At 38.2% G+C, this 12,286-nt stretch overlaps 2 protein-coding genes across 7 annotated transcripts in view; one reads left to right on the forward strand and one right to left on the reverse strand.

The window, feature by feature from the left end:
• The window catches only part of CERT1 (ceramide transporter 1), a 148,985-nt gene extending 138,363 nt beyond the window's left edge, over window positions 1–10,622 (reverse strand). For all 5 annotated transcript variants that reach the window (XM_033179897.1, XM_033179895.1, XM_033179898.1 and 2 more), the window contains exons 1-2: window positions 10,105–10,622; window positions 4,940–5,074 (exon numbers count right to left, since the gene is read on the reverse strand). In XM_033179897.1, coding sequence (XP_033035788.1) covers window positions 4,940–5,074; window positions 10,105–10,200 — 231 coding nt within the window. In that variant the 5' untranslated portion in view covers window positions 10,201–10,622. The remainder of the gene's footprint in view (window positions 1–4,939; window positions 5,075–10,104) is intronic.
• A 122-nt stretch (window positions 10,623–10,744) lies between these two features.
• The window catches only part of POLK (DNA polymerase kappa), a 98,348-nt gene continuing 96,806 nt past the window's right edge, over window positions 10,745–12,286 (forward strand). The window contains exon 1 of one of the 2 annotated variants that reach the window (XM_033179890.1): window positions 10,745–10,906. The gene's annotated coding sequence lies outside the window, so the exon portion shown is untranslated. Of the gene's footprint in view, window positions 10,907–11,057; window positions 11,212–12,286 lie in introns of those variants that run through there. The other variant, XM_033179891.1, reaches the window with a different exon arrangement.

Raw genomic sequence — 12,286 nt, forward strand, 5'->3', positions numbered from 1 at the left:
TTTGTATCTCCATTGTCTGGTTTTTGTTTTTTGGGTATTTTTTTTGAGACAGGGTCTCACTCTGTCTCCCAGGCTGCAGGGCAGTGGCATCACCTTGGCTCCAACTGCAAGGCTGAAGTAACTGATTCTCCCACCTCAGCCTCCAAAGTAGCTAAGACTACAGGTGTGTACCACCACGCCAAGTTGATTTGTGTATTTTTTGATGTAGAGATGGGGTTCCATCAGTTTCTTTAATTTTTCCAAGATCTTTCAACTTCCACTCTTGTGGCAACCCCCCACCCCACCTACTTGCCTAATCACTATTTGGATTTAATTTTTTTTTTAATCCAACAGTAACATTTTCATTACCTTTCAGTTTTCCTTCTAAAAATATTAAAACATAAAACTGGAAAATTTTCCTAAAACCAACCTATGATAAGAATAATAGGAATCCTACTCATTTGGTGATTTGAGAAGTTCAATAAGATATCAGGTATAAAAAGGCAGATGTCTAAGATGAGACATGAAACTACAGAACTTAGGAAAACCAATTCTATCTGAAGATATTATACCAAAAATCTCTACCTGTTTTAATTTTAGTAACTGCAAATAAATTACTTTTATCTTCACCAATGGATCATTAGCAGTTTAAGGAACTGGTTGAAGAAATACTCACAATATAATTTTAAACAGAGGATAAGGAGGAGGACAAGCCAAATGCCCAAAAGAGAGTCCAGAAACAACCTTAAATAAACATGGGACCGTAACACATGATGAAAGTGGTGTTTCAAACCACTTGGAAAAAGATGAGTTATTTAATTAATGCTACCCAGATACATAATTAGTCATGTGGAAAAAAAATTTAAAACATCAATATCACTCCTTAAACTAAAATAACTTTCACAGGAATCAAAATTCAAGTATAAATTTTAGATGAAAATATATCTACATTTATATAGAGTCTTTGACAGAGAAACACCTATCTAAACAAGTAAATATAGAAGCCATAATAAAAGATGCCAATAAGAGTATGTAAAAATCTAAGATTTCTCTAGGGCCTAATATAGACTATAAAACAAGCAAAGAAGAAACAGACAAGTGACAATGTGGGGGAAAATATTTGCAACAAATGTGCCAAATGGCTAATTACCATATGAAGAGTTTCCACAAGCCAACAAGGAAAGAAAAACCAAAAAAAGTACATAAGCAACTGGAAAAGGAAAAAGAAATAAAAATGGCTATAAATTATTAAGTTACTCAACCTCATGGATAAACAGTGCAATTTAAAATAATAAGATACCATTTTAATGTAGCAGTTTGACAAACACTTTAACATTTGCCAACACCCAAATTCCTCAATACTTGCGGGTAGGGAGAAACAGAGGCACTCATTCACTACTGGTAGGAGTGAGAAGTGGTACTGTTTTGAAGGAGTATTTGACAATAACTAAAAACAAATTTTAAAGTACATATTTGTTTCAATAATGACTGTAATAAAAATTAGGCATGAAATAAGTGTGCAAAAACAAGGACCAGGCAAATAAATATATCCATACGATTCAACAGAATGTAATAGTTAATGTGTAAGATGTATTAAAACAAGGTGCAGAATGAAAGGCTTAATATAATACCATTTGTGTAAATATTTATGAAAGATATAAACAAATCCTCGTATAGGCTCACACAGTTTCTGAAAGGATGACCAGAAATTTAAGTTGGGTTGTCCCTTGAGTGCAAGACTAAAAAGCAGCATGTACTTCTTAAACTTTTTAATGCCATGACTTATAATTTTTATCATGTGCACTTTATTTAAAAAATAGAATTTAAAAAGTAAACAGTGTAAATGTTCCATAAACATTTGCTTTTAACTGAAACAATTACAACCAACATATTCAGAATATCTACTATGTGACAAATTTTGTAGCAGGGGCTGGGTCTTCTAAGTATCAAGCTATAATAACTGAAGAATTCAACTGTCTTTCTACAAACACTTATTCTACATACAAATAGCTCTTTTTACACAAAGTAAGGGAATACTATTTTTCCTCTCACCTACTTACTGTCAATTCTTTCACATTAAGGAATAAATTCTCTCAAGACATATTTTCTTCCTTGAAATTATTTCACTCACTTTATTATCACACAACTAAAGAACACTGTTTTTATAAGAATGATTTAGTCATTAAACTAAGAATGAACTTAAAATGGATTAGGCTCTATCAAGAAATGTGGGCTCAGATGCTAGATGCTTAAAATGGATTAGGCTCTATCAAGAAATATGGCCTCAGGGCTCAAGATCCACCAACAAATAATATAGTAATGAATGGTTATAGTAAAGTCACATCAACTCTTCAAGCCCAGATTTCTCCGTATGTGAATACTATGAATTTCATAAGGTTGCCATATAAAGAATTAAACATTTATATTCTTTGTATTCCGACATGAAGTGATATAGGCAATAGCCCATATTTAAGGAAAAAAAATGCCAAGAGATGCCTAGTAGTATTTAATGAGGAATATTACTATTACGTTCATTTATTTAACTAAAGTACACACTCTAATTTGTAAACTTCATCCTGAGTTCACTGAATTCAGTTATATTTTCAATTTCCTTTAAATATGTAACATGGAGTCTGTGAATCCACAGGGCAAGGAAAGTTCAAGTTCAATAATATAAATGCTTGTGTTTTTTCCTATCATCTGTTTCATTGTATCTAAGACTACCACACAGATTTTGCTGCCTCATTCATCTTTTTACTTTTATTTCTATTATCTCTCCTTCAAAGAATTCAAATTGTTCCACATTCCTACTCATGTCTTTTACTATGTACCACAATGAAAGTTATGCATGTACATATAGCTATAACAAAAATCATTTACAATAAAGTAACAGTTTTCTTCCTGAGATGGATGTAAATGTTTATTTAAAATTTTCTTTTCTCCAAATAAGCCAGGCAATATTATTATAGTCCATAATTCAAGACAGAATAACTATATCTAAATCCACAGAAACTAGCATGAATACTACTACTCAGGGAACAATAAAGATAAAATTTAATTCCTCCCCATTTTTACATCAATCATTATACTGCTTTCAAACACTTAAGCATTGGAACTAATAAACATCCAATAATACGCAAAAGAAGGGGAGTGGAGGATCAAGGAAAAACACTTCAAGATCGCAAGGTACATTTCAATCCACTATTCTGTCCCCTGACATGAATAATGATCTATCTCAGAAGAAAAACACCCAAAATATTAAACTAGATACAATTTCTAAACACATTACAATGTACCACATACCAGTCACAATAAATACTGAGCCTTTATGTTAAAGTTATTTCCTAAAAATTGTCGCTAAGAATAGACAGTAGTAGTTTCATTATCAACACTTCCAAACACTTCTTCTGTGTTTCTCTAATTTGATATTCAATTCTAAACTTTTGTTTTCAAACTTTGAATATACAAGTGGGGAAATAATGTATAAAAAATAATGTAAAAATACTGTAAGATTTTCCCTAACTGCGTAACAAACGTGTGCTAAGTTAGGATTAGATATTAAGAGAAATCTGAAGTATTACATATATATATATATTCTTTAACTTTTGTAAGCCATATAAATTCTATCACAAAATGTGACTTCTCTTTGAGTGAGTTAGTAAAATCTGTATTTTTGTTTTAACATACCCATTTTCAGATTTTAACTACAATAGCTCCCTTAACTGACCTCTATTTAAAATAACTCTCTGGCCTTAGCCAACACTTTTTTTTTTTTTTTTTTTGCCCATGGCATGCTGACCATTCTTAACTAGTATGTTATTTTTTGTATAATCAGGCATTTGTAACTAGTTGGGTTACAAGCTTAACAAGTCAGTTGGTTGTTCCCAAACCTGTTTATGCCCGTTTACTTGTTATCATTCTTACATATCTTAAACATTATTTATGTCTAATGACTATGAGTGCAAAAAGGAACAGTTGTTTCTATATAATAAGTTAAATATAAACTAAATAGGCCGGGCGCAGTGGCTCATGGCTGTAATCCCACCACTTTGGGAGGCTGAGGTGGGTGGATCACTTGAGATCAGGAGTTTGAGACCAGCCTGGCCAGCACAGTGAAACCCCATTTCTACTAAAATTACAAAAATTAGCCAGGCGTGGTGGCACGCAGCTATAGACACAGCTACTTGGGAGGCTGAGGCAGAAGAATTGTTTGAACCTGGGAGGTCAAGTTTGCAGTGAGCTAAGATCATGGAACTGCACTCCAGCCTGGGTGACAGAGCAAGACTATCTCAAAAACAAAACAAAAAAAACAAAAAAAGAACAACAAAATGTAAACTAAGTAGAATGACTCAACAAAGGTGAGTTATTCTTTCAAAAGGTGTTGAATTAGATAAAAGGGACATAACTGCAAAATATAAGGGGAAATCATAAAGTTAGAAGGAGTCTATACTTAGGGTTTTTCAAAAGTTATCTTTAGACTTTTATTCCACGTTAGAGATATCAAAACTGCAAATAGCAAATCATGGGTGAGGACTGTAAGAACAGCTTCTCTCAACTCCACAAAGGGATGGCATTAGCTCAATGTTAAAAAGTTTATATTTTTTAAGTTAAAATTTTAGAACGTTACCTACAAGATGTATTATTTTTAAATTTTCAGTAACCTACAAAGTAACTGTCCCAGCCTCAACAAATAAAAAGGCTTCAAACATTTTTTTTTCCTGAAGTCCTTAAACCGCTTTGATATACCCACTAGATAAAAACTGCCTGTCCATGCAAAATAACAACATGTAGCAAAAAGCACAGTAAAATAACTTTATGGAAAAAAGTATTAGAATGTATATTCTACAAGGGCAAGGATCTTTATCTTATTCACAGATGTATCCTGAACATGTAGAACAGTTCCTGGTACGTGGCTGACACTCAGTAAATATTTGTTAAATGAAGAAGGAAAGGAACTTACTGTGATGACAGCCTTGCTAAGACAGATGGATCCCCTGCAGCCATACTCTGTTTCGTCTTCAGATTTGTAGTAACTCAGAGCATTATTTTTCAAAACTACCCAACGATCCTGCCACCCATGAATGTAGTTTGTCCACTGGGAGTGGGAAGGGGAAGGGAAGGGAGAAGAAAACAAAAAAGAGAAGTATTTTAGAAATCCAAACTTTTTTAAACAGCAATGTAATTTTAAAACCAAAACGTGAAAAGTCCAACTTAATTCTTTTCAGTAAAATGATTACAGAGAGTGAAAAGTTGAGATTTTCTAGATTGCATAATGATTTTCAGTAATTTTTACAATATTATAAATAAACTGGTAAGAAACAAAATATACCATTTTCTTCTAACATTTGAAGAATAAAACAAAAGCCAGATTTTGGTTAAAATTATTGTTTGTTCTTTGTGTGCTTTCATCCTCTCCTAAGTACCTTTATGATATTTGTTTTAGTCCTTGTCATAATTAACATATTCAACAGAGAAGTATGTTCAGTTAGGTATGGAGTCTCTCATTTTCTGACACCAAAGACTGCATGAAGCCTTCTAAATCAATGGAAGTATAAAGTCAATTATTGCTAAACTCTACTTTTGTTGTTATTCCCATATGAAAATTTATAATGGTCATAGCTACATCAAAATAAAAATAATAATCTTTAGTAAGTTGGCATCAACTTTAACTTCTCCTCTACAGAACGGAATAATATTTAAAATGGCCAATTCATTTTCCAAGTTTCCCTGAACATATATTTTTCAAACTCAAGAGTAATAAAACAAAAATAAAATTGGTTTTCAAAAACATATTGGATTGCCTTCAATACCTTAAAAGAGTTTCTGTGTTGCTAAAGTCTTGCTGCACAGTGAAGATCACAATAAACTGGAAAAGGCAGAAATATAACCTTTACAGGAATACTTATTTTTGCATGTTTTTATCTATGCTCTGGGGTTTTAAGTATAGAAAAATCTCAAAACTATCTGCCAATTCCAAAAACTAATTAAAAATGGATTGCCAAAATATACTGCATTGGCTCAGGCTCTATATCCACTGAGAAATCTTTTTCTATTCTCTAATTAAGCATTTTTGAGATTTATTCAGTTCTTAAATTTTCTTTTATTTTGTATTTTTTTGAGACAGGGTCTCACTCTGTCACTCAGGATGGAGTGCAGTGGCACCATCTCAGCTCACTGCAACCTCCCGGGCTCAATCCTCCTGCCTCCTCCTCCCAAGTCATCAAGACTACAGGTTCGTGCCCCACGTCTGGCTAACTTTTTGTAGTGATGAAGTTTCACTGTGGTGCCAAGGCTGGTCTCAAACTCCTGGGCTCAAGTGATCTGTCTTCCTTGGTCTCCCAAAGTGCTGGGACTACAGGTGAGCCACCATCCCTAGCCAGTTCTTAATTTTTCTAAGCCCCATCATTACAACCCCTCTCTGAGAACTCATCCAAGCTGACTATTTAACTCATTCTAGTGGCTCCTAATCACCCACTTCTTTATTTCTAACAGCTTGTGATGTACCACCACTTAGACACAGGCTTGAAATAAATGATAGTTACCAACAAAACTGAATTTACTTCTTTCTATAAGGTGTACTTCCTTCCTTTTTTCCTATTTCCTTGGGGGGGACTGCTACTTCTGCTCAGTTTGTGTATTTGATATACAAACAGATTAGTGTATACAGGATTAAACAGGCTCAACTATTGTACAACTGTACAACTCACGTGAAGAGAGTTTTGACAAGTTACTTTTGTAAGCTTCAGTTTCTTTGCCTGTTGATTGATGGCTGAATAAAATAATGAAAATGCCTAGCATAGTCACAGAAGATACTCCTAAGTGTTCCTTCTCAATATTTATAGCACATCACCAAAACCTGCTTATCTTTCCTTCATAGTAAACCCTTAAATTTGCCGCCTCTTCTCATTTTCAACTATTCCAATCAAATTACCCAGTTCCTGTATTCCTTACAGGACTTAATAATTTTTTCACTAGTATCTTCTGTGTTTTTCATAATTTACACAAGCTTATTTACTTACTAAGCATGTTTGCCTACTTTTCTTACATGTTGATCGTATTGAGTCTCCGGCTCCAAAACTTACATGGACAACTTCCCACTGACTGTCATACAAATTGTTTAGGGCATTGAAGACCCACCATGGATTAATCCTACCTCATTTATAATTACCACACTTCGTAAGGCTAAATTTTGTGACAGTGGTCAAGTTACTTACTCTGTGTTCTTTTCTCTGTCAAACTCTGTCTCTCAGAGTTAAGTTTAAACAAGAATAGACTTAGAACAGTGCCTGGACATAGTATTTTCTGAATCTGAGGAAGAGTTATACATGGTTAATAAAGCTTAATCTTCAGCATTTCTCACTAGAACTCTTTCAATATTAGAAAAAGGGGTCCCAGCAATTATGTATCCATAATTCAATATTATGTTCTTGTAAGAGGCTGAACAAACTATATCAGCTTCAGGACCCTTTTCTCAGTAAGCTGTTAGCTGTTATTATGACACTTGGAAGACAAGTTTTTTGTCTTTTCTCTGCTCTCATAATGTCCCCTCACTCTTCCCCATTTAACAAATACAGACAAGGCAATATGCTAGACACTGCAGGAGAATTGAATATTACTGTGGCCAACAGGCCAGCAAACACAAACACAAGAGAAAAAAATATATATTTAGAAAAAAACAAAATGCTATGGGAATTCAAGTGAAGGAGGTCTTGAATGATGGCAAAATACGAAAAGGCTTTACGGAAAGGACAGTATTTGACTTGTACTCTTAAGGATGGATAGAATTTCAAACAGTTTGGTGTGTGCAAAAACAGAAGGTAAACCATGAAGGATGGAGGAAATTCAGAAATTGAATGAGATTATTTTATCCAGGCTTAGTTGCTCTCAAGTCCTACACTAAGGCATGCATCTTTTCCCCACCATGATCCATCACGATACTTGTTATAACCAGATAGAATTATTGCCTATCAAGTATTTTTGGAATCTATACACTTAAGTGATTTATAAGAAATATGCTTCATAGGTATTTCCGTATATTTCAGATTACCATATGGAAAATGCCCTTTGAACTGGTATATTTCTAATATAAATTTACCCAAGCCCATTCCAAATCCACCCCATTTTGGGGGACAAAGAAAACAAATTGTACCAGGACTTATTTACATTACTCAATGGAAGGAAAAGAACAAAAGCCAAGTTCTGACCCTTGTTTAAATTACCAGGTGAATATGAAGAATTCAAAATATATAATTTACATTTAAAAACATGTACCATACTCAGTATGAGTATATTCAATTTAGAATATTTCAATAGAATATTCAATATATTCAATTTAGAATACCCTTGATTAAAAAGTTTCCAGAAAACACTGTATATAACCATAAATTGGAAAATCTCAGGAAAATTTCCTTCATAGCTATTAGCAAGAATACCAAAAGCTTTATTCCTATTCATTCTACATAAGAAGCAACAGTCAAAATTTAAGTTATTCACCTTCCATAGAGGTGATCAAATGCATTTGTATGCATTTAAATATCGAGATTGGTATTCCATTTTTTGATCTATAGTATACCTACTCCACATAAAGTAAAACTCAGAGCACTGGTGACTTTTTCCCCCAGTCACTCCATTCCCCCAACCCCCAAAAAACTAATTATCAGTGGGTCAAAATTACAATTTGTTTTGTAAAATACTCAACACATCACAATACTAATATGGCAGTCAGCTTCCCATCTTATAAGCAGTGATGAAACTATCAAAATCACTGAGAAGCAAGTAACCCACTTCCTATTACCAACTGAAAATGTATACCTACTACACAATGTGTTCAATAGGGATTCCTAAATTATAGGATACATTTAACGTAAAGAAATCCTGAGGAGCTTCTCGTTACTGAAAACCTTGCATTGAAATTTCAAGAATGATCACAGCATCAATATACAACTAATTTTTCTGCTATACAAATAAAAGTCAACACTTGCAATCCTTAGTTCTGACTACTCATGCCTTTCCTGGTCCCCTTCTCATTAGCTTTCTACAGACATTATAAAAGCATTATATTAAACAATTCCACAAATAATGTCCAAGTGATGTGGCAAAGTATGAATACTGGAAATAGGGTGATTTCTTAATAGCCGGTAGCTGCACATGACATAGTATCTTATGACCAGCTTGTTGAGGGACTGGCCCAGCTCCCCCTCTCCAAGTTAACTGCCAGCTCCAGCCTTTTCTAAAAAAGTTTAACAGGAAGGGGGAGAGAAGTCAAAAAGGCTGTGTGAATCTTCTTATAGCAAAAACTTAAAAAAAAAAAAATAAATCCCAACCATGTAATATCAAGAGATCACCCATCTGCAGTTCTATAATGGCTGCTTTCCTAAAATTTTGATACACGGATTTTAAAAAATATATAAAAGGTAAAACATATTTTCCTTACCCTGGACCCCTTACCGCAAAAAGAGTTTATTATTAAATAATGCTCTTCTTCCTGGACTAAAGATCAGTCTCCTTTTCACATGTTCCAAGTTACTATGAATATTTCCTGTACCCATCACGTGCCGATCCAATATCTCTATCCTGAACTACGGTATAGGGTGAGGGAGAAAGTCCTCTACATTCTTCTGTCTCACTACATTTAACCTGGCGAGTTCAACACCTCAAATTTCAACACCAAGCCGAGTCGCTCCGGCTTCTGTCGAAACAGTTGCGTCCGCAGTGCCTCCCAACCTACTCGGCTTGGCATCCTCAGACAGACCAGGCTCTTTTAAGAGGTCCGACTTGAACCGCTCCCGTGCCCAGTCGTTCGGACATCCCTGAAGCCCAACCCGGATTCCTTACACCCGAGACAGCTGCCGCCCTAGGTCCCAAGTCACGGCACGCATCTGGTCTCCCAAATTGGATCCCGGGTTGATACACCCTTTCCCTGGTCCTCGGCTGCCCCCGACAAGCCCTCGGGCAGCAAGAACAGGCCCCCTATATCCCCGCCTCATCCCTAGTCGCTGCTGCAGTACTCAGCCTCGCACCCCGGCACGTTCCGCGCCTCCCGCCAGCCCCACCCCACCGCCTCAGCCAATTGCCTCGCGGCAGGTGAGTCCGGCCAGGGGTCCCCTGGCACCACTGGTTGCTCACCTTACTGAGGACCCCGCAGCGCTCCACAGGCGGCCCAGACTCCGTCTCTGGATCCTCCTCCGAGCCCGACGAGTTCCAGCTCTGATTATCCGACATGGAGGCGCGACAGCCGAGCAGGAGACCGGCCCCCGCTCCCTCAACTGCGCCGGAGGAGGCGCCCAGTCCTCGGGGTGAAGGGTCGGGGAATGGCGAAGCGAAGAGTGCCAGCTCCGGTGTGGGGGGGAGCAGGAGGAGGGACGAAGTCCGCTCGCCGCGCCGCCGCCGCGCCTGACACCGAGCGGAGCGGGGAAGGAGGACGAGCGATGAAGGAAGCCTACCCTTCCAGCCGTCAGCCGCCGCCGCCGTCGCCGGGACCCCTGCGTTGCGCCCGGTGCTGCCACCTGAACTTAGCCCCCTCGATGCCAATTTCAAATAGCGAAGGAAAAGGGAGAAGAAGGGAAGAGAAAATCCGGCCGCTGGGATCCGAGTCCACTCACACCTCCGCTACCGCCGCCATCTTGCTGCCTGGCCCACTATTTACCCTCCCCTCCCCTGTCCTTTCCCCTCCCCTTCGTCCTCCCATTCTCCCCTCCTACTCCCCGCCCCGGCCCCCTCCCGGCGTCTGACGCGACACGCCGAGCGTGCGGGATCCTCCTCCCGCACCCTACCCCCGGCTCTCCGGATGACGAGAGGTAGAAAAGTAGGAGGAGCGCAGTAAGGAGAGGGCGGGATAGGGATGCCGCTGTGCTGCATTCTGGGAAGGGCGTTGGTTCGTCGCTCGCCCAGCCTTCTGGGAGTTGTAGTCGCGATCCTGAGGTAACGGGTGAGTATCCTGCGCGGGGATCGCTTGTCGCCTTGGGGACTTGTCAGTCGGTGGGTGGGCTTCGTTTGACAGTTGCGTGACCTGCCCCTTGGCCTCGCTTCTATCCTTGCCTTGTGTGTTTGTGACGAACCCTCCGGGCTTGCGGGCCAGAACGTGAGAGAGCTTTCTGCTGAAGATGACGGGCCTGCGTTCCAGGGCGGCTTGTCGAAAGCCCGGGAGCGCTTAGCCGCTTCCGCCTCAACCACGGGATGGGGTTTTGTGAGCTCCTAGTGCCAAGGGGGTTTTCTTTCCACCAGACCACCGCTGTAAATCTCGAGGGTCTTACTCATTAGAAGTTAGAATTCACATTTGACGTTTAAAGGAAGAATTTCCTTAGTACCTTCTGACAAGCACGCACTTCGCATTTTTAGATTTCTAGAGTTTTCTTTGTGGAAAGTAATGTTGAGGTTGTCAGAGAATAAATAACGTTAGAAAGGTTTTTTAAGTAAACCAAGAATGTCAGATGATAGCCTGGGATTTTCTCTTAGTTGTAAATGAATATCTTACTGAGAACCACGTTAACCATGCCTGCCCCTCAAAGATAGGAAAGTTTGGATATATAGAAACTTTCTCGTATTAGAAATACCGAAGTGCAATGGTTTTGTGTATACAGGGTATTAGGCAATAGGTGGCTATTTTTAAGACTAGGGTTGAATTAGCAGAAAGACCAAAAGAAGATCTAACAGCTCTTGTCAGTTGTCAAGGATAACTTTGATGATGAGACCTTTGACTTTGTAGCTTCAGTAATTTCCTCTCGTTAGCTATTTTAATATAGTCGAGTTCCTGATAATTGCCAAGAGTAAAATTTGTTATTAAACCTTAAAAAGAATACTTTCTTAGTACAAGGATGGGACGATAGGAGCGAAATTTCGAGTCTGAGGGAAAACGCTGGCCGAGTGCGGTGGCTCACGCCTGTAATCCCAGCACTTTGGGAGGCTGAGTTGGGCGGATCACCTGAGGCCAGGAGTTTGAGACCAGCCTGGCCAACAAGGTGAAACCCCGTCTCTACTAAAAATACAAAAATTAGCCGAGCAGGGTGGCGGGTGCCTGTAATTCCAGCTCTTTATATCCTGGTTTCAAATCTAGGCATGATGACCTTTTCCCATATCCCAGTCTCAAATTTTTTTCTTCCTCCGTGGGGGATTAATTACTATTCTAAATGGTTGGTAGCATGAAGCTAGGTTATCTCTATCGTGGCAGTGGATATTTAAGTAGGCATTGCCAATATGTATCTTGTTTTCTTTTACTTCTTTTTCTGACCATCCACACTCCATTTATATTGATGAATTCTTTTACTAATGTCAATTATTATTGTATTATGCTCATACTGCCATGTCTTAT

The sequence above is a fragment of the Trachypithecus francoisi genome, unplaced genomic scaffold (assembly GCF_009764315.1).
Source record: "Trachypithecus francoisi isolate TF-2019V2 unplaced genomic scaffold, Tfra_2.0 Lachesis_group2, whole genome shotgun sequence".
NCBI classification, from domain to species: domain Eukaryota; kingdom Metazoa; phylum Chordata; class Mammalia; order Primates; family Cercopithecidae; genus Trachypithecus; species Trachypithecus francoisi.